General features: G+C 38.2%; 1 protein-coding gene across 8 annotated transcripts in view; it reads left to right on the top strand.

Moving 5' to 3' along the window:
* The window catches only part of FHIP1A (FHF complex subunit HOOK interacting protein 1A), an 89385-nt gene that overhangs the window by 49148 nt on the left and 15856 nt on the right, over positions 1 to 24381 (top strand). For 7 of the 8 annotated variants that reach the window (XM_077300098.1, XM_077300091.1, XM_077300092.1 and 4 more), the window contains 5 exons: positions 2449 to 2535; positions 10190 to 10357; positions 14068 to 14147; positions 15860 to 16047; positions 19974 to 21014. In XM_077300098.1, coding sequence (XP_077156213.1) covers positions 2449 to 2535; positions 10190 to 10357; positions 14068 to 14147; positions 15860 to 16047; positions 19974 to 21014 — 1564 coding nt within the window. Of the gene's footprint in view, positions 1 to 2448; positions 2536 to 10189; positions 10358 to 14067; positions 14148 to 15859; positions 16048 to 19973; positions 23520 to 24381 lie in introns of those variants that run through there. The other variant, XM_077300099.1, reaches the window with a different exon arrangement.

Below are 24381 nucleotides of genomic sequence, written 5' to 3'. Positions count from 1 at the left end.
AATGCTCATCTTATGCAGATGCCATATTTTTGGGGTTTTGCACGACGTCACCAGCTTCCAGTGTCCAAGCAGCAAACCAGCAGCTACATCCTCCATTTTAAAGCAATAGTTGGGGAATCTCAAAAAAAGTGGATTCCCCCAACTATTTAGTGCAAGCGAGATGAGAGCACCCAGCAAGCCACACACCTAGGAAATGTGCAGAGCCAAAGTAGCGCTATTCTCAACCTCCAATGCCCGCTCTTGCACTCACCTCCCTCTCCCTTCTCCTGGGGACAGGGACTTTATTTTTTTTTAAGCAAAAAAAATTATATTGCCCAGACAAAGCAAAAAAAAAAAAATTCCCCAACAGTTAACACACAGAGATATAAACAGAGCCTCCTTTTACACTAGGTCCTCACAAAGTCCTGTCCCAAGCAGGTCAGACTGATCCAGTCTGACAGCCGCCACCCCCACGGATCAAGAGATCGCCCAGATGCTTGGATAATACTAGACAGAACCACGGGCAGTCCCAGACATCCCAAACACAAGCAAGTAGGCTGCACAACCCCAAAACCTCGTGAGGGGCAAGTTTGCAATGATTAGGCACAGAAGGAACTGTCAACAAACACGTGTGCTCGCCAGCCCTGAAAGAGTTGAAGAAGAAACGGCTGGTAGGAACAGTGAAGCCTGCCTGCCAGAGAGAGACTGCTATTTGAATTGTAGCTGTGGTTGGAAGCCTTTTGCATTCCCTTTGGGTTGTTTGAAGTTGGAGTGTGGGGAAGGGGAATAGGATGTGGAGGATCTCACCTCCAGACAAGCAGATACAAAGCAACTGTTTCCCCAAAGTACAATCCAGCCCCTCAACCCCATTGGGAAGATGGTCTTCCCTTCCCATCTCACCACCCCAGCCTTCCGAAGACATCCAAGGGTTTTTTTTAAAAGGGGCGAGACGTTTTACATAAAAAAAATATTAGCTTGCATCGTGGTCCCGTTAAAACAGGGAGAAATGTGATTGGCTGCCGGGCTTGATTGACAGGAGGAAGAGAGTCGCGAGTACAATGCATTCCTCTCTTCTGCCATTTCAAGCCGGCATATGGAGTGATTAGAAGCGTGAGAAGGCAGCAGAGGGAAGAGAGAGTGCCAGGAGGTGAAGAATGGCTGGAGGCATGTTATTTAATAGTGTTAAAGTGTTTCCCCCACCTCTAAGTGGGAGGGAGCAAAATCAATCACTGAAATGGCTTGGAGCCATTTTAGCCTTACAGTGAAGCGGGTGTGCCTGTCTGATATCAGCCTGAAATGGCTACCAGCCATATCCTTGAGCCTAACCAGACAAAGGTTTGGGAAATGTCCAGAAGGCACAAAGTGAGGCATTCTCATGGGAAAATTTGGGTTGTGCCCATCCCTAGTCCACCGCACCGCAGATCTCATCTTTTCCTGTAGTGTTGTATTCAGTCTAAGTTGTATCTACTAAGAAAACAACTTATTTCGATACATTGATTTATGCTTTATTAAATGAATCAGTTGCATTTGATAACTAAATAACATTCATTGTAAATAGAATCATCAATGAGATCATAATAATTGGATCAGCTTTATTTCCTTCTTTCTTTATTCAGCCATCTTTCCTATTTTTCAAGTAAATTGTGTCTTATTTTTCTCCTGGAGCAAGGATATTCCACTGAAAAAAATCTGTTCAAGGTCACAAGACAATGTTCTCTTTTGCTCCCACGTAAGAAGCTGTGGTAGGGTTTCATTAAAGAAAACCATGATTCACTTTGTTTTTCACACTGAGCAATTGTTGCTATTAATATTCACAACCTCATACCTGCAAAAGATAAGAGAGAGACTTGTGTCGTTGTAAGGAGGATTTCTCCTGTGAGTGCAATTTCTGCTTTGTTTTTATTGAATCTGTGTTGGGTTTTTGCTATGCTCCTGAGCTAACTAGAAAATGTTCAAGCTTATTTATATTGAGTGCCACTTCTAGAGTTATTGGATGTTTTAGTTCCATTTGGCCTATTCACAAAATAATGGAAAAAACATGTTGGTCAGAGAAAATACGTCCAGAGAAGATATCTAATATTTCGAAAGGGTCAAAGATAAATTACTGTCTTTCTGTTGCTTCACTGCTTTTCTGTAAATTAATAATAGTCTGTTCTTTTTTAAGTGGCCATGGAAAACCTCATAGGACTTCAGTAGATACTTATCCTCTTATATTATTCAATTGTGACACAAGTATGTTAATGAACGAGACTACTTTTGCTCTTTGCTTAATTATACATTATTTTCCCCACAGTATAGTCCAGTCCTGAGAACGTTTCCTTGGAGTTAAACCAATTAAGTATGCATAGGATGAATTCTTTAGCTCAATCTCATTTATTCAAAGGTGGTCAAAGGGTTTACTGGAGGTTAATTTTCTTTAAAATATTCTGCAAATTGTTGAAAATCCTCAAACTTTTGTGCTTTCTTTAGGTGGCACATTTGCTCATTCGCAACCAGCTTGTGAACTACATCTATAATGGGTTTTTAGTCCCAGTAATGGCCCCAGCTCTGCATAAGGTCAGTGTTTTGTGCTTTAGTATTGACTATATCAGGAACAATATTAATGACCATAATATTATTATGAATGTGGTAAAATAAATTAAATTCAGGTATTTAGGTTTACTGAACTGTTAATGATCTATTTTCTTGCAATATCTTTGCTTTGAGCAGAACTTACTGCTGGCAATGTTTCAATTGGTTGAACTGTTTACCAGTTACCCTAGTGTGGTGTGTTTGCCATAAAATAAATCCCAGCCTCTTTTTTCAGTATTTCTAGAAGCCCTCCTACTGCTGCTCCCCAGGATCCTGGCCTTCAGTCTTCTTCCCAATAGCCTGTGTTTTTCCTCCAGGACCATATGACTACATTTTCTGACATCACTAGTACGAACATTTATCATGACTACTGGCTCCTCCCCAGCACAATTTACCAGCCTACATAGACCATACATCACGTTCACTACTTTGCACCAAACAAACAAGTCTCCATGTGGTCAGTACATGGTCATCTACCTACATGACTAAGGATTTCATTGCCCTCCTTCCTCCCTGACCAGTGATGGTTCCTTGATGCAGAAGGGTACCTGTTCACCAGCTGTAGAAGGGGTCCCTCCTAAGAGAACATCCCCTCTTTCTTGAACACTGTATTCTTTTCCCTCTTGACTCTAATGATCCCTGAGAGTGTAGGAGTTACACATCAAACAAGTTCCTGAGAGTCTTATCTGTGTTTCTGCTTGACTGCCTCTGCTTCTGTGGGTCGGCCACCTTGAACTCAAGGGTGCAGTTTCATTTCCTGAGAACCAGGAGCTCCTTGCATCAAACATGTACCCATAACTTCTGGCCGGCTGGCAGATAATCATACATGTAGCATTCAGTGCCATATGCTGGATAGCTGCCAAACCCTAGAAGGCATTCTATCTTTGTGATTGCTTTTAAAAAATCCCTTTAAAATAGGTTTCCTATTTATGTAGATCTGTTTGTGAAAAGTGTACTTATCCCATTAGGGTTGTTGAGAAACTAGTGCCTGTGAGCCTGCTATTATTAGATTGACACTATTATGTATGTTGATAACATGGAAAATACCCAAAAAGGTTAGGTGCAAATACAGAACATAATAAGGTGAATGATCCTGTTACTTCCAGTTGCATTAAAGGGATCTACAATTTCATGAATTTCCCATTCAACAAGGACATTGACCTTTAAATGAAGTTTTTTTAGTGCAATTCTATCCCACCCTTCCCTGGTGGAACTCAATACAACATTCTCTTTTCCTTCATATCATATTATCTTCGTAACCATTTTGTGAGGTAGGTTAGGTTGATAGAAATCAAAACTTGATCCAGATCAACTAGTAAGCTTCATGGCAAGCAAAGATTTGAGCTTCAGTCTTCTTGGTCCTCATCTAAAACTATAACTACTATATTGTACTGGATTTCTGCAAGCATTGCACAGCTGGCAAATATTGGATCCAAATAATTTAGTGTTCAATTCTCATGTCTTCTAACATACATACATGTATATTTCCTTCTAAATCAACATCACATAGGTGAAGTATTTTAAAAATGCAGGGTGGCATTACAACTGAACCTGTGTCACAAACAGAATTTCAAAGCTAACAAGGAAAGTATCTATGAAGGATTGGAACCCGAGGAAATATATATTGCAGTAAACATGGTAGTCATCCTGAAAGAGTTGTTAACCTCTTAAATTTTTGTGGTTAACTAGTGAATTAATTTAAACTGGGGTTCTTAAATTATGTTCCTTGCTATCCAGCTGTGTGCAGATCACATGTTAGTTTGCAGCTACATCATTTGTTATATCTTTCATATATTGGATAGGGAAGGAGAGTGTGCCATCTAGTGGGTCTTGGGGAAAGCAAAAAACATGGCTGGAACAAAAATGTGAATGCAAGAGGAAAAGAGGAATTAATATTGAAAGTGAATTCCTCTTCCTTTTTTCTGAATTCAATTACATTCTGAGCAGGTGTCCTTTGCATGAACAACTCTGCATGTAGGACCCAACTTCTGTCTGACCTTAAGGGGAAAAATTCACTGTACTGGAATAACTTTCTTCATAATTTAAAACCATTTATAATTGTGAAGTAATTTATGCTAACGTACAAATGTTCTCTAGCTATCTCCTAACCACATGAGAGAATATTTTTGAAGAACATGTTTTAAGAGGGGGGGGAGATGAATGTAACTTCCTAATAGTTTGATAGTATACTGATACGATCTACTGGAGGATTCACTGGTTTCAGAAAATTGAATGCTACATAGTAGGGATTTTGGTATGTTATGCAAGAGTATTTTTAATCTTCCATTTTGTTAATGGAATGTGGGGTCCCTTTTAACAGTTTTGGAATATCTTCTTCCAAGCACCCCCTTTCTTTCAGTGTGCGTAATTACAGTAACTGTTGCTTCTAACAGTATATTAAATACCCCCAAACCATCTCAGACACAGTTTATAATAGGCTTTCCCATAAGACTTGATGGGATAACATAAATGCTCTATTCAGGCATTTCATGTGGCTAATACATTTATACTCATGAGTTTTAAAATCTTATATACCCTTATATGCCTTTCTTTTCTTAGTTGAAATATGTTCTGTTAAAATGCTATTGGCTATGAAATTTGGTTTCAGCATCCATTAATTTAATTTTCTCACTGATATTTCTTGGCACTCACTACTGTAATGTGTTGGGCCTAGTTACACTGACAGCTAAGTGTATCTCTCATAATGGCTCTTTTCTTCCTTGTAAGAGCTGTATAAATAAATTTGCATGTAAATTGTTGGCAATCTGCAGAACTCAGTGTTCAAAATGCTGTTTAGGGCTTTGCCCTCTTGCTTTAAGAGACTGTATACTCATAAAGTACAGGAAGCTAGCTATTGAAATGCAGAATGTTTCAAGATGAAGTTTTTCATGATTATGTATATCACTCATGGCCACTGCTTTGCTGGGAAAAGGAGAGGCCAGTGTAGATTAAGGTCATAGCAAATTTGCTCAGTCCCTCAGCAAGATTTAAGGCCTTATGCAAGTAGAGTACTAACTGTGAGTAACTCCCAAGAGAGTTTAAATGCTTTCCCCACATAGGATGCTATATAGCACTATTAATTCCCATACAACTTGTAGACCACATGAAAAGAGCATTTAAATGTTATGGATGCCCTGTGGAATACCAGCTATACAACTGTAACTTTCAGTAGCAGCCAAACCACAAAAGAATGCTTTGGCCAGGATTTTGGAAAGGGCACATGCTAAATGGTTTCTCAAGGCCTGGATTATTTCTAGAAATGCAAATGCATCAACAGATCTACAATATCTGGCTTTCCACATTCACATGCTAGCTATTTTGTTTCATGATGCCCATGATGTTATTCCTGTAATGTCTACGCCATCAGTTCTTGTCAAATATATTAAGGACACGTACAACCTATGCCTTTGAAAATTTAATATGTTTGTTGTATATTTGTGTAATAGTGTTTAGAAAACTTAAGTGATGACACTAACTTAAGTGATTTCCGCAGAAGTATGGTTTAGTTCAAAGTAGCTTTCAGTTGAGCCTTTTAAAACTTATGTTCCATGTGACTAAGATGAAACTATTATAACGACCATACATTCTTACCTTCAGCAAGATAGCATTGCCATTCTGTGGTGTTGATTTCATTATATTCTGAATAACAGTGGTTAGATGTAGGCATGGGTTTAAGATGCCCTAGGCATCTAGTAAGCGTTTCTATAATTTCTTTCCTGACAAAGGCATACAGCTCAGCAATGTTTCTGGTTTGTTATGGGTATGGGTAATACTACTAAAGAAACTTTGCTTCTATTCAATCCTTTATTACAGCATAAATAATATGCATCAAGTAACTCAGCAGAAAACTGTACCATACATTACTGAGCTATATATATATATATATATTTTATTTTTTTATTTTTATATTTTTATATTTTTATATTTTTATATTTTTATATTTATATTTATATTTATATTTATATTTATATTTATATTTATATTTATATTTATATTTATATTTATATTTAAATTGTTAAACATGTATTGGGTGATATGACCTTGTATGGTCATGTTGACTTGCCTCCTCCTTTCCTGAAATGGCCAGTGATGAGCCGAGAGGGGATAGGAAGGGGAGGAGCCTCAGGTGGGTGTGTACACAGCTGTGCTTCCCAGTCATATTTAACATTTGCAAGGTGAGTGAACCAGCTTGAGTATCAGTGGCAAACTCCACTTTCTAATTGTAATTGGGTTGCCAACAGTTACAACTTTGGGGGGGGGAATTTATTTCAAATGAGGGCTTTTGGGACTGACATTTGTTGTGAGAAGATACTCCATAAGCTATAAAAGCGTTTTTCAATCCATTAATCATCTCAGATGGCTCATGTAGCCACCGCACCTGCTTATGTAGAGCTGACAATTATTTGGCAGAGCTTACTACTAGTGCACATGGATAAATATCAAGAGCTTCACCTCTCCCGTCTCTCTTGGTGCGCACACACACACTGAGAAGAGCAATGCAATGGAGAGGTGAGTGAAGAAGATTCTTATTTTATCACCAACAGGTTCAGATGCAGAAGCTCTTACTTCTGTCCTCCCCATTGCCAGTTCAGCATAGCCAATAAAGCTCCTCTGCTCAGTGCAAGAAGGCTCTTTTTTGTCTGGAAAGGTTAAAGACTGCTGAGCTAGAAGATTAAGGAGATAAAGACTGGAGAGAGAGATAAGTAACAGAGGAAAGAATAACAACAAATCTGTGCATCAACCATGGGATAAGGAGCATCCTTGAGCTATGCCAGATGTGCTCAGATATGTTACTGGTTGTTGTTGCTATCATTTTTCATGTTCTTTTGAATCACATATATCACATTGGTACCTCTGGTCCCAGACTTTCATTTATAAATACAGTTTGGAGGAACTGATTAGAAAGCACTGTGGGCAACAACAGCTGCTTAAGTGTTTAAACACAAGGCTATGTCCAGTAGCACCCCCGGCTGCATGCTGGATGGTTCAGACAGAGCAGGAGTCAGCAATGGAGCAGGAACCCCCAGAACACCATGATAACCCAGGCCTTGCAAATAAATGTAGCTGTCTTCGGATGTGGGCAATGGGCAAGATTCAAAGAACTGTCAAACAAATTCTGTGGTAACCAAGAGAGTTGGACTTTGCGGTGCTTGAACAGCAGCTATGTCCTTGAAGCTGAGATAGGCACTACACACTCATGGATATTGTGCTCTTATAGTGGATAATCTGCTATTTCTTCCTGTCCTGACAGGAAAATACTGGAAGGAAATTATTTACAAGGGTGCTATATGCAACAGTATACGGGTCAGGATTGAGACGAGTTTGGAAAGAGATTTGTAATCATTTTTGTAATCGTTTTTTTTTTTTGGCTAGTGGAGTTCCTTGCACAGGGCAGAGCCTCTCCTTAGATCAGGTCAGTGGGTTCAAACCAGACAAAGTAAGTCACATATTGCAGGGGGAGAGGCTTAAACGTGCTTCATTCTTTCGTGTTCGGATTGGTACATTTAGAAGTGCTGTGTCTGTCATATATGCTTGGATGATTAAAGCAGTGAACAGTGTTCCATTTTCTTTGTGAAGGTTGTGATCTATACTGCGTTCAGGGCCTCTTGGACTTGTCAAGGCCTGCCACAGTCTTTATTTTTGGGCCGTGGTATGGCTCGCTGTGCCTTAGGATGATAGAAGGAGGACATTTCCCTTTCTCCCACCTCAAGTTTGCAGCACTTTGTATTATTTACTTGTTCCTTTATTATTGCTCCCCCTTGCCGTTGCTTGCTTAGCCAACAAAGAAAACTCTCTGTGCATGCATTTCCATTTTTAAGGCTTCTGTGATATGTGCTACTCTTGCAAATATTGTAAAACCATACAATCCTGCATCTGAAAAGTATGTGTAGAGTCAGTATTGACATATACAACAAATATTCTATCAAACTGTTTAGTATTTTACCATGTGGGATTTTTTAAATATAGTGAAATGCTTACCTTAAGTTGTCATTATAATCCGGCCCCACCATATGATGTCACCCACACCCAGCGTCTGGGCAGTAACCAGCTAGCTACATCCTCCATTTTAAAGCGCTAGTTGGGGAATCACATAAAGTGGATTCCCCAACCTAATAAGCACTAGCTAAGTAAGAGCAACCAACAGAGGGAAGGTATGGAGGCTAAAATGCACTAAAGGTGCATCCCGCCCTCGCACCCGCCTTCCTCTCCATTGTTCCAGGGGATGGGAATGTCTTTTAAAAAATGGCTAACATCCTGGAGCAACAAATAGGCAGGCAAGTGTGCAGGCAATGCCAGAAATAATTCCCCCCCCCAAGATTTTACACAAAGCATGCCTCTCTAAAGTCCCCCCCCCCATCAGGAATGAGATTATTTTTTTTTAAGTATCAAGACTTATGATTCCGTGAGGGGTGGCGTTCAAGAAGCACTATGCATCTATGATTAGATTAGATTAGATAGGCATTTAAATGGAGAAGTATGAATTTAAAAAAAAATTAGCAGGCATCACGGGACCTTTAAAACATGGAGAAAGGAGATTGGCTGCCTGGCTTGATTGACAGGCAGAAGAGAGTCATGTGTACAGTGCGTTGCTCTTTTCTGCCCTTTCCAGCAGGCGATGTGGAGGGTGAGAAGCATGAAAAGGCGGCATTAAGATTTTCGGCACCTCTGAATGTTTCACACTCCCTGAAATACTGAGGAGCATGGGCAGGGGAGAGGACTTGCCTTTTTTTTTTTAATTGCCTTTCTCATCACTGGAGCCAGATTTTGGTCTTATATTTATTGTTTTAACGTTGTTATTGTAACCCACCACAAGACGCTGTGTGATAGTGGCAGGTAATAAATCCAAATAACAGATACCCTATATACTCATATAAGCCTAGTTTTTCAGTACCTTTTTTCACACACTGAAAAATCCCTCCTCAATTTATACGCGGGTATTTATGGTAATTGAAATAAAAGCTCCAGCCTATTGTCGCTCTGGCAGCTTGTAGGACATCAATGGTTTTATTGAGGGACTCTGATCTTTTTTTCCCTTTTCCTTCACTTCTTCCTCTTAATCACTTCTTCCAAACTATTCTTTTGGTTTCTGTGGGTGAAAAGTGGTGTACAAAAACCAGCAGCTATTCATCCTCTTGACTTTTCTGTATTTGTTGGGGGAGGCTGGATGGGAGAGTCTGAGATGGTGGAGCATTTCCCACCCTTAGCTTATATGTGAGTCAATAAGTTTGCCCAGATTTTGTGGTGAAATTGGGTGCCTCAGTTTATATTCAGGTCGTCTTATATGTGAGTATATACAGTAAATAAATAAATTACACAGTATACCTTTTTGGTGTTTAATAGTAACTAGAAAATAGAATCTGGCACTGGAACACAAGGATTCCACAAATATTTGGGGAATTGGGTGGATTTTTTTTCATAACATGGCAATGAGATTCATACATTGTCCCTGCACCGTGTCATCAAACTAGCACAAAAAGTGTTGGCTTCTTATGTAGGCCTTGCCTGCATCTTTAAAAACAAATAATTTTTATTGATTATAGTTTTATCCTGTTGCTTGTTATTGTGGAGGCCATGTGAACTATTTAATCAGTGTGGCAAGGTTGAAATGGTCTGTAATCTTCCTGTGGTTTCCTTTTAGGTGACTGTAGAGGAGGTCATGACTACAACTGCATACTTAGATCTCTTCTTGCGGAGTGTTTCAGAACCAGCGTTACTCCAAATCTTTCTCCATTTTATCCTGTTGCACCGTCATGAGAATATACAGATTCTGGACACCCTCACAAGCCGCATAAACACTCCGTTTCGGGTGAGATGCGAGCAATGGTTTGTAGAATTGTTTCAGACAAGTGTATCATTCCCCCCACCCCCAATTTTTAATATTGATCGAAATCATTCTGACTTTCTGATGGAAAAACACAATATGCTGAATTTTTCCAGAAAATAGTGGTTAAATTGGAATTGCACCTGATAAGGTGCATACCCTTTCAAAGAAGCTGAGTACACCACTGCTGTACTCATATTCTGTCATAAGCCCTATGAATGTTGACCTACGTGCCCTTCCTGGCTATGCTGTACTTTAATCCCAGCACCGACGCATATTTTTTGCCATGCAGAGAACGCTTGCATTCTTGTTTTTAAACACTGTGCTCCAGCCTGGGCATCCAAATAATAGTGAGGAACTTTATCCATTCTTGTCATATTCATTTCTGGGGACGTAAAAAGCCACATTCCATCTGAAGCTTGAATGAATTCTGGAGGTTTTCTTGAATTAAACTCTATATTGGGAGTAGTCTTCCATTTATCTTGGATGTGCATCTTTCTTTTTATGTGACACTGCAGTTCTTGTACCTGAGAGGTATCTTGGGATATACCATCCTGTCATGTTGGCATATTCTATTACTGTAAGGGCTAGAGATTATTTTAATTAAAACAAATTTTAATAATTTAGAATGACATTTTCTGGGAAGAAAGGATGTTAGTATTTTATATCAGGTGCTCAGCTAAGTATCTATTCATGAGGCATCTTTTGATATTCAGTTTTGGCCTTAATGATGTACTGTCTCTTGATGAATGCCAGGCACTAAAGATAGCTCAATTTTTTAAAATAAAGAACCCCATAGAAATACAACAACATTTTAACATGCAAGCAATTAAAATAACAAAAACCATTGATGTAAAGAACAATGAATCAAAGTGTCAATAACATTGCAAGACCATAAAACTGAACTGGAGTGCAGCAGCAAGCAATGTAACATTTAACTTTAATTGCTGCACCAGTGGTCTTTTTTTTTTTTTTGGGAGGTGGGGTTGACAAGATTATCATCACTTACCTAGAAGTTTAAAAATATTCTTGGGAACATATTTTATACAATTCAAAATTAACTGTGCAAACCTGCCAAGGCCTTTTTCCCTTCCAAAAAGGTCACTAGTGATTTCATCTTTTCCCTCTTTAGTAAGAGATACAGAATGAAGTGATCCTGTCTGCAAGGACAGAACGCTGCTTTGATATAATGACATTGCTTGATATGCAATAACGCATGGTACACTACACTACCAGCTTGATCAGCTCCTTAGTTTTTGCAGCAGCAAATGTTTCCTTGTTATTGAAGGGGTTGCCAAAAGCCCTTTCTGAACAGAATTGTGGCATGTTATTAATTAAGACACAGAAATAGTTAATAGCAGGCTGCTGTTTGCAAGCAGGTTAATCTTGAGTAGAAAGTGGGAACACCTGCTTCACTCTGCATTCAGTAGGCTGCTCTTCTGACCCCTCCCCTTTTGGACTGACATGTATTCGCCATTAAAGGATGTACGAGAGACATGTTCCTGCATATAAATTTCAGAGTAGCATATGGCGAGCAATGCAGGTGAGCCCAAGTGATCAGTATTCACAGATTTGTGTGCTACAGCTGACATCTTGGGTGCAAAGGGGGGGAAATCATTTCAAGGAAGAAGTGCATGCATATACAGATACTCACTCCTGAAAGAGATTAACTCTGAAAACTCCCAAGCAGCTTCAGTAGCTATCAGCTAATGTTGCTGTCTCTGCTGAACCATAATTATCTGTTCTACAGACAGCGTGGGTGATGATATCAAGAACTCTCTAGCTATGAGCAACCAGGAACTCAGCCAAAATGCAGATATGCTGCTGAATTATTTTTCTGCTGTGTAACTTAGGCAAATGTAGACAGCAGAGCTGCCACTTCCATCACTTTTCCTCAGCCCAGAGCCCCATGATTATGACTGTTGTGGTGAATTGTCTTCAATAATTAATGGATTAAATGTAAAGGCCCTTTTACTCTTCTTGAATATGTAATATTTTTCTTTTTGTCCTGTGAACAGTTTAAGATACCATCTCTCATATTACATTCAAATAAGTAATCTCCTTCGTGTTTTTCACAGTCTTCTCACTGCTGCCATTGTAGCCATTACAATACAGTGACAATAAGACTTCCAGATGGCAGATTCCCCTGTAGTCTGCCTGCCTAGTCATGTGACAGCAGGCATCTTCTCCCCTATCCCCATGTCACCAGGTTTCCCCCCCCCATATTTTCTTTTTAAATAACAATTGAATATCATTACAATGATGTAGCAATCTGTGTATCAGGTTCTCCAATTCCCAGCTTTCATTATTGTACAAAAGTCAGTCTTAAGCTTGTTTCATTATGGAGATATGCCTTTTCCCTCATATCTTATCACTGAAAGGAGAAGATACTCACTTTTGTAAAAATAAAAGCTGGTAATACAGAAAACACATTATGGCCAGAGCTTCTTTGTTACAGTACAGTACAGAGTACTAGCAGCTTTTTATTTTTTTATTTTTTTTTGGGGGGGGGTCTCTCTCAAGTCCCAGTCCATGTGCACCAGCCTGTCCCACAGAGAAAACAAGAAGGACAGTGGACCTTCAGGAGAAGCTTAGTGGAAGTCTTCAGAGGGCGGTAGGAATTGGTGGAAACCAACACAACTCTATGAATACTGGCTTTAAAAAAAACAACACCACTGATTATATTAATTGTTGATTTTTAAAAAATTCCCTTCTAATGAGGGAATACATGGCCATGGGATAGGGGCAGGGGAAATAGCTGTAGGGGCAGGACTGAGAAAATACAGTCTTTCCCACTTATAACCCATCTGAAAGCAGCTTGTGTTCAAAGAATTTTTAATCACTTTCTACTAGCCCATATAATCATCATGTTGATCCTCTTCAGCTGATGATGGTAGCGGAGCAAGAACCAAAAGTCCATATATACTAAATAAGTCCACTGAAGATCAACCTTCACAAAAACCCATTTAGTATCCTGTTAATCATGAACTTTGAGAATTACTGTTTATTCAGCATTTATTTAGCTTCCTTTAGTATTCCAGAACAGTAAGGTAGGTCTCTTGTAAGGGCCACAAATATTTCTGTGACCCCTTCAAGGCATAGGCTTGGGTCCAGTGGAGCGTGGCACTCTTTCCTTTGCATTCCTGCTACAGCCAATCTTAGGAAGCTTTTCATCACTAAAAAAGTGATAACACTAGAGTTCTTTTCTGTATTTGTCAGGAGACTGAATCCTTCCCTTCAGAAGTCTTCAACCATGTCAATCTGTGTTGCAGTGGTAACATTCCCACAGCACAATGAATTTTCCAACAGTATTTACAAACAATTTTGAATAGCCAGGGCTTTATTTACATTTACAACAGTATTTTCCAACAGTATTTACAAACAATTTTGAATAGCCAGGGCTTTATTTACATTTACAACAGTATTTTCCAACAGTATTTACAAACAATTTTGAATAGCCAAGGCTTTATTTACATTTACAGTTGTCTTCAAAATTAATATTTGACTAAATTTAAACCTTTCTCCTGCTTCTTAAACTTTAATGTATTTATGCCAGGTATATCTTGCAGCTGCCCATGTACTTACCTTGAGTTATTGTAATCTAATTCTTCAGAAGATGTTCTCTAGATAAAATAAAACATACTGCTGATTTCTCACAAAACATCAGAGTACTGATTGTGCTTATGATTCCCCAGCTCTGTGTGGTATCCTTGGCATTGTTCAGAACTCTTATCACCTTACACTGTGAAGATGTGATGCTACAGTTAGTTTTAAGGTAAAACTAATCTCTCTGTCTCTGTCTCTCTGATTTTGCAATGTAATATTCTAAATGGTTTTCTAATGCTGTTTCATATGTAACATTGTCCTTACATGGGGAAGAAAAGCAATTCTCTGACTTTTGTCTCATAGAGTTCACATACTTCTGCTGTGTAACATGCATGAGTTAGAAACTTAGACCCATTTTGCACATCTTGGATAATGCAATTTCAGTATGCTTTTGCAGCTGGGTTTTCCTGTGTGGAACAGAAAAATCTAATTCTAAAGTGCATTGAAAGTGCGTAATGGGCCCGGGTCTAAATTCTAGTTATATTATGAGAAATATATATGTATAATATATAAATCACAATCTACCCTAGAAAGATGAAAGTGCTTAGACATTTTCCTCTTTGTAATGAACATACATTTATATTTTAAAAAGGAAGACTGCTGAAGATAAATTGGCAGCATTCGAAGTAGTGGCCTAAGGGCTAAGTCTGTCAGAAATGTTTGTAATTTAGTGATTTGGGTGATAAAGCCACTGCAGCATTACTTCTTTTTTCTTCTTAAGAAATTTGGAATGATGAGATGTCTTTTGAATGTTCTAATGCACTGCATCCTCAAATATTTAACATACGGACTGGAAGCAGACTTTATAACAAATGGCCAACTTGTGATAGCTTTACTAAAGAAAATTAAAAATGTAATGAATGGATCAGGCTAATTGTGCCAATTTCCTGTATTCAGAACTATTTCAGGACTTGTAAGTGCTAGCAAGAATGGGATCACATCTCAGCAAGAAAATTTTGACAAAGCCTAATAGTCTACACTTGCTGAGTTTGTTTAAAATCATACTGGTCTGATAAATCCCTAGAATATAGCCATCTTATGTTCTTGCATGAAATGCAAGATAGCCATTGTAAAATAAATGGGATCAAAGTTTTGGCTTTTTGTGTTTGGGAGAACTAGTATAAACTACAGTTTAGCAGATTGAAATATGCAGAAGATTGAAATCTGATTAACATAAAGGTATAAAATGTGTATTTCATAATATCTGAATTTTTCAAAACACAGAATACTGCATTGCAAAGTAACAAACTGAATGTTTATTTGTCCTCTTTTAATGAAATTTTAGGGAAGTTCCTTAGTCAATTAGTCAATCCTTATTGCAAAATGACCCAGTTAAACCTCCTTTTGTTGTTGGATTTCCTGACCCTCCCTGGTGGAGGTGGGGTATTCAGTCTTCAGGCCCTCCCCCATCAGCCCATCAGCTGATCGGGGGGAGGGGAACTTACTAGGAGAAAGGAAAAGACCTAGGTCTTATGGCTGGCATTACATAAGAAATGATGTCATCACACCAACAGTGTCCAGATGACACTCTGGTATTGGGCAGAAACTCTATGATAGAAGCTGGTTTTACCATAGAGTTTTGGCCTAAATACCAGAGTGTTGCCTAGACTTTGTTAGTAAGATGATGTTAATGAGGCCTAGGACTTTCTTTTTCTCCTCATAAGTCTTCCCATACTCAACCAGTTACCGGGAGGAACCTGGCAACCCTATTTTGTTGTGTGAGGCTAATAGTTTAAAATCTAATACTGAATGTATACATTGGTATAAAATCTGTTTGCTACAATTTGCCATCAGTTATCCACTTTTAACTAGCTGTTCATTTGATAGACTGCAGGTATCTTTTAATTCCTTGCATTTATTAAAGAGAGTCTCTTTTTCCAGATACCTGATACCTTGTAATCACATCATGTTGAGCCAAAGATGGGCTGTTAGGGAAAGAGACTGGTATTCAGTATCTGCTGCTCGACTGCTTGCTTTGACTCCAGTCTGCTGCTCTAGTGGGATCACTTTCACTCTTGAAAAACAAGAAAAAGACTATATTCTATGGAGAAAGAACATACATGGTGCCGGTAAATATTTTACTTGCTTTGTAAGAGGACAAGCCTTAAGTTAACGCTCTATCTGACTGTTTTCTTCCTTTCTAGGACTGTGTTTTTAGGGGCTGCATGCTTGCAAAACTTGACTACCAGTATGATACTCAATTTTCCTATATGGATCCCCTCCTTTTTGTTGAATGCTCATGGCTCAGAGATTTCAGAAACTCTTTAATATATTCCTCTTCATATTAGCACTTAAATAAAATTAATATTTAAAGATATTAAATAAAATTAAGAAGTGTCACGGGAGACTGAAAGATGACCTCCCTATAGAAGTACCCAGAAGGTCCATTTAAAATATATTTTAGAGTGATAGGAAATGCTAAATTATGTACATAATCTGGAATAGATATAGTGTCTACTCAAGAGGTTTATATACAGAAATAGACTCCCCCTACTGCCTCTTATTTAATAAATCACATGTCTGTTCTGAGGGAAATCACTAGACTATTTCAGTTGAGATATGTTTAATAAGTTTATGTTGACTATTTGTACCCTACAGTAGTATTCAGTGACGGCTGTCCTGGAAAGCATTTAAAACCAGGAGATATTTGTGTATAGGTGCATACACATCTGCAAGTAGAAAAAAAATTATTTATTTTGCTCAATTTTTGTATGTCAATATGAAACAGGAATCAGAATGCCTTTTTAAGCTCAAGCAATATTCTAATAAATAAAAAGTAAAATTATGTTGTATATTAATTTGTTATATATTAATTCGTTCCATGTATCCCCCCATGTTGTATGTAAATCGCCCTGAGCCATATGGAAGGGCAGTATAGAAATCAAATAAATAAATACATACATAAATGAATGAATTAATGAATTAATGAATAAATAAATAAAAATTCAGAAGTAAGAGAAAGCAAGTCCTGGAATAATACTACAAAGCAGAATGTTCTTTATTTGCTGTCTTCCTATTTAGTGGTTTTGATATTCAAACTAAGTGTGTTTACCATAGATTTAGACAATGGATTGGATCCATTCAGAATTTTTCTGCCAAACATAGCTAATTTGCCTCATTATTATTATCCTGTCCCACATGTCTCTTGTCCATAATGGTCCACTCTCCAGCAGAGTGCTTCAATATTCTGAGGGGAGCCTCTCCTCCCTTTTCCACCAGCGCAAAGGCTGGTTGGATCCAAGCCTGGATGGGTATATCCACCAGTTTCAGTCAGAAAAGGCTGAGGTACAAATTGACAGCTATAATTTAAGAATGCGTTGGTTTTCTTGGAGTATGTTCTTACCAGTTGTTTATACTAGTAAAGGATAGCTGTGAAATGCATGAAATAAAAATGTATACTTTTAGAGAGTAGTCATATTGGCACATAGTAGAACAGCTAGATTTGAGTCCAGTAGCACCTTAGAGGCCAATAACATTTTGAGGGTAGAAGCTTTCAAGCCTCAAATCTCCCTCTGTAAGATACAAAACTTTGACCCTCAAAAGGTTATACCTGTAAAATCTTGTTGATCTTTAAGTGCTACTGGACTTGAATATAATTATTTCAAGGGTTCTTCTAGATGTTCATAAAGCAAAGTTTGGACACAGGGAAATGAAATTCTCTGCTATATGCATTTTGTGGCTGGTTTTGAGTTGATAGTTGCCTCTCATACATAAACTTTCTCACAAGAGTGGCTGTGGGAATAAATAAAAATAAAAATATATTTTAATACAGCCTGAGTTCTTGAGATAGGAAATAAAATCTAAATAAAGAAGATATACATTCTCCTTGTAGTCTCATAAAAGTGCGATCCTTCCCCTGTTGAAAGAAATGTCATTCATTCAAACTAATAAAACTTAAGCTGATCACAAAAAACTTAATCTTACATGGGCATCATAAATATCTTGGGACATCTTGGTCATAGGTCAAATAAAATAATTTATTTTAATTTGAGGGAAATCACCTTCCCAGTGACCAGTGATATGATCTCTAACTCTTCTTTGCTTTTGTGTTTATAGAAAGTCAGCACAGAGATGATTATTAGGTCCTGCCAAATCCTAGCTCTCCCTACTTTTAGTTTTAGGTCAATGTCCTACAAAATAAGAAAATATCCCAATAATTTGGCTGTTTTGCTCTTTGATTTGTAATACCTATTTGCAGGGCTTGTCAACCTGAAATGTTGATGTACACATCTTATGTCATTAAACTTCCTGAGCCTCATGAAGTGCAAGAACATTTCCTTAACATATAGTAAGGATAGGAGTGGAATACAATTTTAAAAAATCAACTAGAATATAAAGGTTTTTTGAAAAGGTGATAAAGCAGCAGTGAGGACTGAATCCTTTCCTCCTATTCTGCACTTGTACAGGACTGAAGAAATCAACATATATTTCCTTCAGACTGTATAGTCTGAATACAGGGGCATGTGATGCCTGGAATGTGGTGCATTTTTGCAGCAACTGAAAAAGTCACTATTCTACACATTCACAAATCCTGATCTATCTGTAGATAAAAATCCAGAGATCCATCAGAATAATTGGATCTTTGTTCATAATCCTGGTTATATTTTTTTAAAAAATAATAAAATAAAGATTAAAAGCTAATCATGGGTACGATTGAATTTAGAAATGAAAACACTATTCTTTGTCCGTTGGAGTCCTATTGATATATATCGCACTGCAGATTTTGTGTTACATAATATTCCATTTCATGTATGAACAGAAAAAAATTACTAGGCTTGCTGGAGATCAGTAGCTCAAATAGTAACTTTATATTCTTTGAATTATATTCGGTTAACAGTTTTGTAGTGTGAAATAGTGGTTCTTAAATTTTGATGGGCTACTGCCACTAAGAACCTAAAATTATAAGCAAATTCCCTCACCTCCAAGTCAGTGGTGAAAAGTCAGGATGTGAAAACAGCACTCCATACAAGGCTCACCTCACTTCAAGCTGAATCAGACCACTGATACATCAGGATCACTATTGTGTATTTGGTCTGGCAACAATTCTGCAGTCTTTCACATCACTTATTGCCCTTTAAATTGAGATGCTGGGGATTGAACCTGGGACTTTCCGCATACCAAACAGATGCAGGGCAAGAGATGTTCAGAGGTGGTTTCTCACCTGCTTCTCCATCATGACTAAAAAGAGTTCCTTGGTGGTCTCCAATTCAAATTCTGACTGGGGTCAACCCTGCTTATGTTCTGATGTCTAATGAGATCAAGCTAGCATGGTTAGGTGCTGTTAAAGATCCAGCCCTCTAAAGACATCCCCATCTTCCCCATTGAGACATATGATAAGAGTTAATGCATTGTCAATTAACTGTTTCTAAAGTGACGGCTACTGCAAAATAAGCTGGGATCAGCTTGCTTGATTTAGATGTGAGGCACTGTTAAACTTAGTAGTCTTCATGTTATATTTGCCTTTCTGTATAAGAAACAACAGTAGATTAATTTGGAATAATTTTCAAATCTTACTATCCCCTCCTGCTAAGATTTAATCATATGCATCACCATCACAATTCTCTAATAATTCTCTAGTAACCTGTTTGCTCCTTCAGGATCCTAACTCTTTTAATATGATAGTAGTGTAAGTACAGAATCTCTCTCTCTTTTATTGCATATCTGTGAATACATGAAAATATTAGCATTTATCAGCATAAGCCCAAAACATGGAGAAAAAATTTATCTTAATGACAGTAAAATGTAAATGGAATCAAGCAACATTTACTAGCAAATAAAGACTGTCACAGTCTAGATGCTTACAAATACGGACTAGATGCGTGCTATTATTTCTCAGCTCATTCAAATGGTCTGACATTGTTTGATAAATGTTGCTCTCCATTGACTGGTAATAGCAATCAAACTATTAACTATTGATAAACCAGTCAATCCTTAAAAGTGTTCTTCCATTATTTTTCCACTTCCTAATGGTGATTATTCTGCCACTCCATTTCAGGTTCCACTGAGGAGTCATCAAGCACAAGTATTACAGACTCAACGTGTATTGTGGAATATGGTAAAAATATAGATATCAGTTACTTGCAGTATCTTTGGGATGCTCAGATCCTTATACTCCGCTGCATGAAAGACTGCCAGGTTTGGTCTGCTCCATATGATGGTGAAAAGCCTGATCCACACACCTTTATCCACACTCTGGTTGAAGAAGACAGTAAAAACACAAGGCAGCCCATTTTAAGACTCCATCACAGAACTCGTAGTAATTGTAGCTCCTCTCAGCTGGGAGAAAAGATGCAGCTGGAGCTGGAGTGGGATGATAGCTACGACACAGGGATTTCTCCTGGAGCTGATACTGGCTCTCCTCAGCATGATGGTGATTTAGGGAATGTAGACAGACAAGCTCCTGCAGAGCCACCAAAGCATATTCAGGAAATGAAGAAGAATGCCATTATGTTGATCAAAGGGTCATATATAGAAGATTCTGACTTTCAGGATGATGTCATGGTATATAGGTTGTGTGCAGAAAATGATGTTCAGGAAGCAGACAGCTTAAAGAAAGAAGTATCAGAATCTCAAAAAACAAATGATCAAATGCAGCCCCCTACCAATGGTCCCCTGAAAAATCCTCAGCCAAATGCAAACTTTGAAAAGCTTAATACTAAAAATTCCAGCTTATCTCAAGAAGCAATGCCAGAACAAGTTCACAAGAGCATAGCTGAAATGAACCAACAAGCAGACTTGGAACTGAAGTTGTCTTCTCAAGAAACACATGATAATGCTGACATAAGGCTGCTAAGCCCAGAGAATGACGATTTTATCTCCCAGTGTGATAATATCATTAAAGAACTGGATACTAACTCTACAGGCTTAGTGGAACTTAAATTGCTTATGCCTGATGCTATCTCTCCAGTGGAAGAGGAGGAGGACTTTGAAAATTTTTCAGTTGATACTCCATCAGTAGAAACTATACCTTCACCCTTTGGATCAAAAGATGTATGGTCCAGCAACCCTGCAAGGATCCAGAATGTCCCATTTACAGGTGGAATTTGCTAAGTTTCTTTAATGTTCTGAGAAGGGAAAATGTGCCTCTAAATAGGAAAAAGGAATACATAGAATTTTAAGTACAGTGTAAGATGATATTAATTGGGCAGTATCCTGCCACAGTTCTCCTGTGTTTCTTTTTCATTGCTGTGGCTTTTTTTGACCCATGAAGGTATTGGTCGGAAGACCCATTGGTTGGGACACTGTAGCGAGGAAATTGCTCCTATTTCCTCTTCTGCACACCCATTGAAAGAGCAAAGCAGTTCCTTTGTTGCCCTATGGTCCAGGACGCCATGATGACTGTTCCTCTGCACAGATCCCATGACCTTGGGAATGATCTCTCTGGGGGGTCAGAGCTGCTAGGGTGTAGTAGGACACAGAAAAAACTCTGTACCTCCTACCTACAGATGTTAGGATACTGCTGAGTATCACTATAATATTTTGCAGTATTCTGAAGTGACTTGTATTTCAAATCAGCATTGCTACTTAAGTACCTTGCAATTAGTATCATCTGTAAAGAACATCTCCCATAGTGATACCTTTCCAGAGGGTGTTACTACATATTTAAAAGAAGGGGCAATTGACCTGTTATAACAAGTGCTGCTCAAAGAAAGATTTGGTAGGTTATGTCCTTTCTACTACCATAAGGTAAAGGGGAGAATATGTTGTAAAAATAAGTGTTCCCAGTATTTGTACGTAAGCTACTCTTTACTTTTAACTTTCAGCACTAGATGGCAGCTCTTGTCATTCTGTGCACCTGCCCCATTTAATTGTACATCTAGGCATTTGGCTTTCAAATGTAAAATGATGTTTTGGCCCTACTGCATTGTTTCTTTCTGTCTGATTTCAGTATTCTATTCACTAATTGGATTACATTGGATTGCAGACATATAATAGGATGTTCTGTATTGGGCATCTTTGAACTACAAAAAGAAAAGAACAGATAGATTGTTTTCCCTGTTCTGCTAGCTCTTGGCACACTTTCTGGTTTGTTTTTTGTTTTTTTAATTCTTAGTGCTTTAGCCCTGGCATCAGTAATGTTATAATAGGATGGATGGAACCTTTCAAATATGTACCCGTAGTATCAAAAGAAATTTGTGTAATTTGAATTAAACTTGTTACCTCAGTGTTTCTTTGGTCCAGATAATATAAACAGCAAAGAAATACTTCGGATACTAAGTAGTACAGGGTGAAAAATAAAAAGGCTGTGTAATATATCTCTGACATCTTTGTCTATTACACTGCCTGTTCCAATGGAATTAATGTATTGTCTTCAGAGTTCTTAATCAGGTCAAGACAGAAGTTTTCCATCAGCGGTTTGTAGATGTAAATTGCTTGCTCATCATGAAAGTTCAATAAGAAAACTTTATCAAAAATAGGTTTTTGTACTGCATAAAGTTTTTGGGTGTTACAAAAGTCACTTCTGAATAGCAACGATAAATTTGGAAGGACAAAGATTAAGTTGATGTTTCAAATGATGCTGTAATTCTGAGATGTAGTTAGCCCAGTGTTATATAGTCTTGGACCATCAAATTATGCTTTCTCCTTTTATACCACCTTAAGACCTTGTTGACTCACTAATCTTTTGAAGGATTCCATATTTGGCAGTAATTTAAATGATGATTTGAATTTGATTGTTCCAAAGCTTCCCTTCATTATTGTTACAAATCATTTAGAAATTCAGTGTTTTGTATAATATAACTTCCAATTTTATGGCTTCAAGCACAGATACAACAAACTGGAAGACTTTATTCATTATTCCTTTCCCAAGGAAATTATAGCATTGAAACTTAGTTTCCTTGTTAATAAATGTTTTTCCCCTATTAAGTAAATGTGGACAACTGATTTTTTTATATGGCACTAATGTTTTATGTTTGAAAGAATAACATCCATTTCTACTAATAATTTATACAATACAAGCCCCAATTCCTTTATCCTGCAACAAGGACACAATCAGCATTTCAATAATGGGAATGTAATGTGGCAAATAAAAGTTTTATTATGAATAGGACCCCAATTAGTTTTATGTATGTGCCTGCACAGTGAGTTTTGTATAACATCATTAATTTTGATCTAATTAGTCTCTGCTGCTCCTCTTGCAAAGCTTGTAAACCTCTGCTTGTCACCTGAGATTGTTCATCCAACAAGGTGCTTTAATCAAGCAGGGCCATTTGTATATATCCTGGTTTAAGTCTTTGGAAACGGTTCACTATCCATGTTTTGAGAACACTTTTTCAACATTAACTATACGTATTTCTGAAAACATTTTCACAGCTTTTTACCATTAACTATGCATATACTTTTCCTGAAATCTATTTTATTTTTGATAGACATATTATGTAGAAAGGACAGTTTGGTAAGATGAGTAAAATGGTTGTCTGGGAGTCACTACCGTTTACCCCCCAGCAAGCTGGGTACTCATTTTACCGACCTCGGAAGGATGGAAGGCTGAGTCAACCTTGAGCCGGCTGCTGGGATTGAACTCCCAGCCTCATGGGCAGAGCTTCAGACAGCATGTCGGCTGCCTTGCCACCCTGTGCTGCTGCAAGGCTCTGATTGCTTCATAAACATCCATGGAAGGCTGAGTCAACCTTGAGCCGGCTGCTGGGATTGAACTCCCAGCCTCATGGGCAGAGCTTTCAGACTGCATGTCTGCTGCCTTACCACTCTGCGCCACAAGAGGCTCTTGTAATATGAATAGTGAAACTCAAATACTTTGGTCACCTAATGTGAAGGAAGAACTCCCTGGAGAAGAGCTTAAGGCTTGGAGCAATTGAGGGCAAAAGAAGGGGATGACAGAGAATGAAGTGGCTGGATGGAGTCATTGAAGCAGTCGGTGAACTCCGGGGAATGGTAGAGGAAAGGAAGGCCTGGAGGATCATTGTCCATGGGGTCACGATGGGTCGGACACGACTTCGTACCCAACAACAACAATATGAATAACAGAAGTTAATAACCCCAGTAATAACTAATGGCACTTTAAACCTAGAAAAACCATGACGGAATTCTGTGCAACTTGTATCCCAAATTTATGCTGTAACGTGGAGCGTATAATAGGACCATGGGGAACCACAGCATAAATAAACTTGGACTGATAACTTATGGCCTGTCTCAGCCTTCCAGTTCTGGTCAACAAGGTTCTGATCCTGCATTGAGCAGGGGGTTGGACTAGATAGCCTATATGGCCCTTTCAGGTCTTGGGATTCCATGATTCTAGGGTAGGAATGGAACTAGCATATTGTGCTGCCCCAATACTCCCTGCCAACCCATTCACAAGATTAGTTTGGTCATTGAATTATCCAGAATTAAGGGGTAGCATTTCTTGGTCTTTCTCTGCAAATGCCATCTACTAGGATGACTAAGGA

This window comes from Paroedura picta, chromosome 10 (genome assembly GCF_049243985.1).
Source record: "Paroedura picta isolate Pp20150507F chromosome 10, Ppicta_v3.0, whole genome shotgun sequence".
Taxonomy (NCBI): Eukaryota; Metazoa; Chordata; class Lepidosauria; order Squamata; family Gekkonidae; genus Paroedura; species Paroedura picta.
This window is presented reverse-complemented; position numbering and strand designations above follow the sequence as displayed.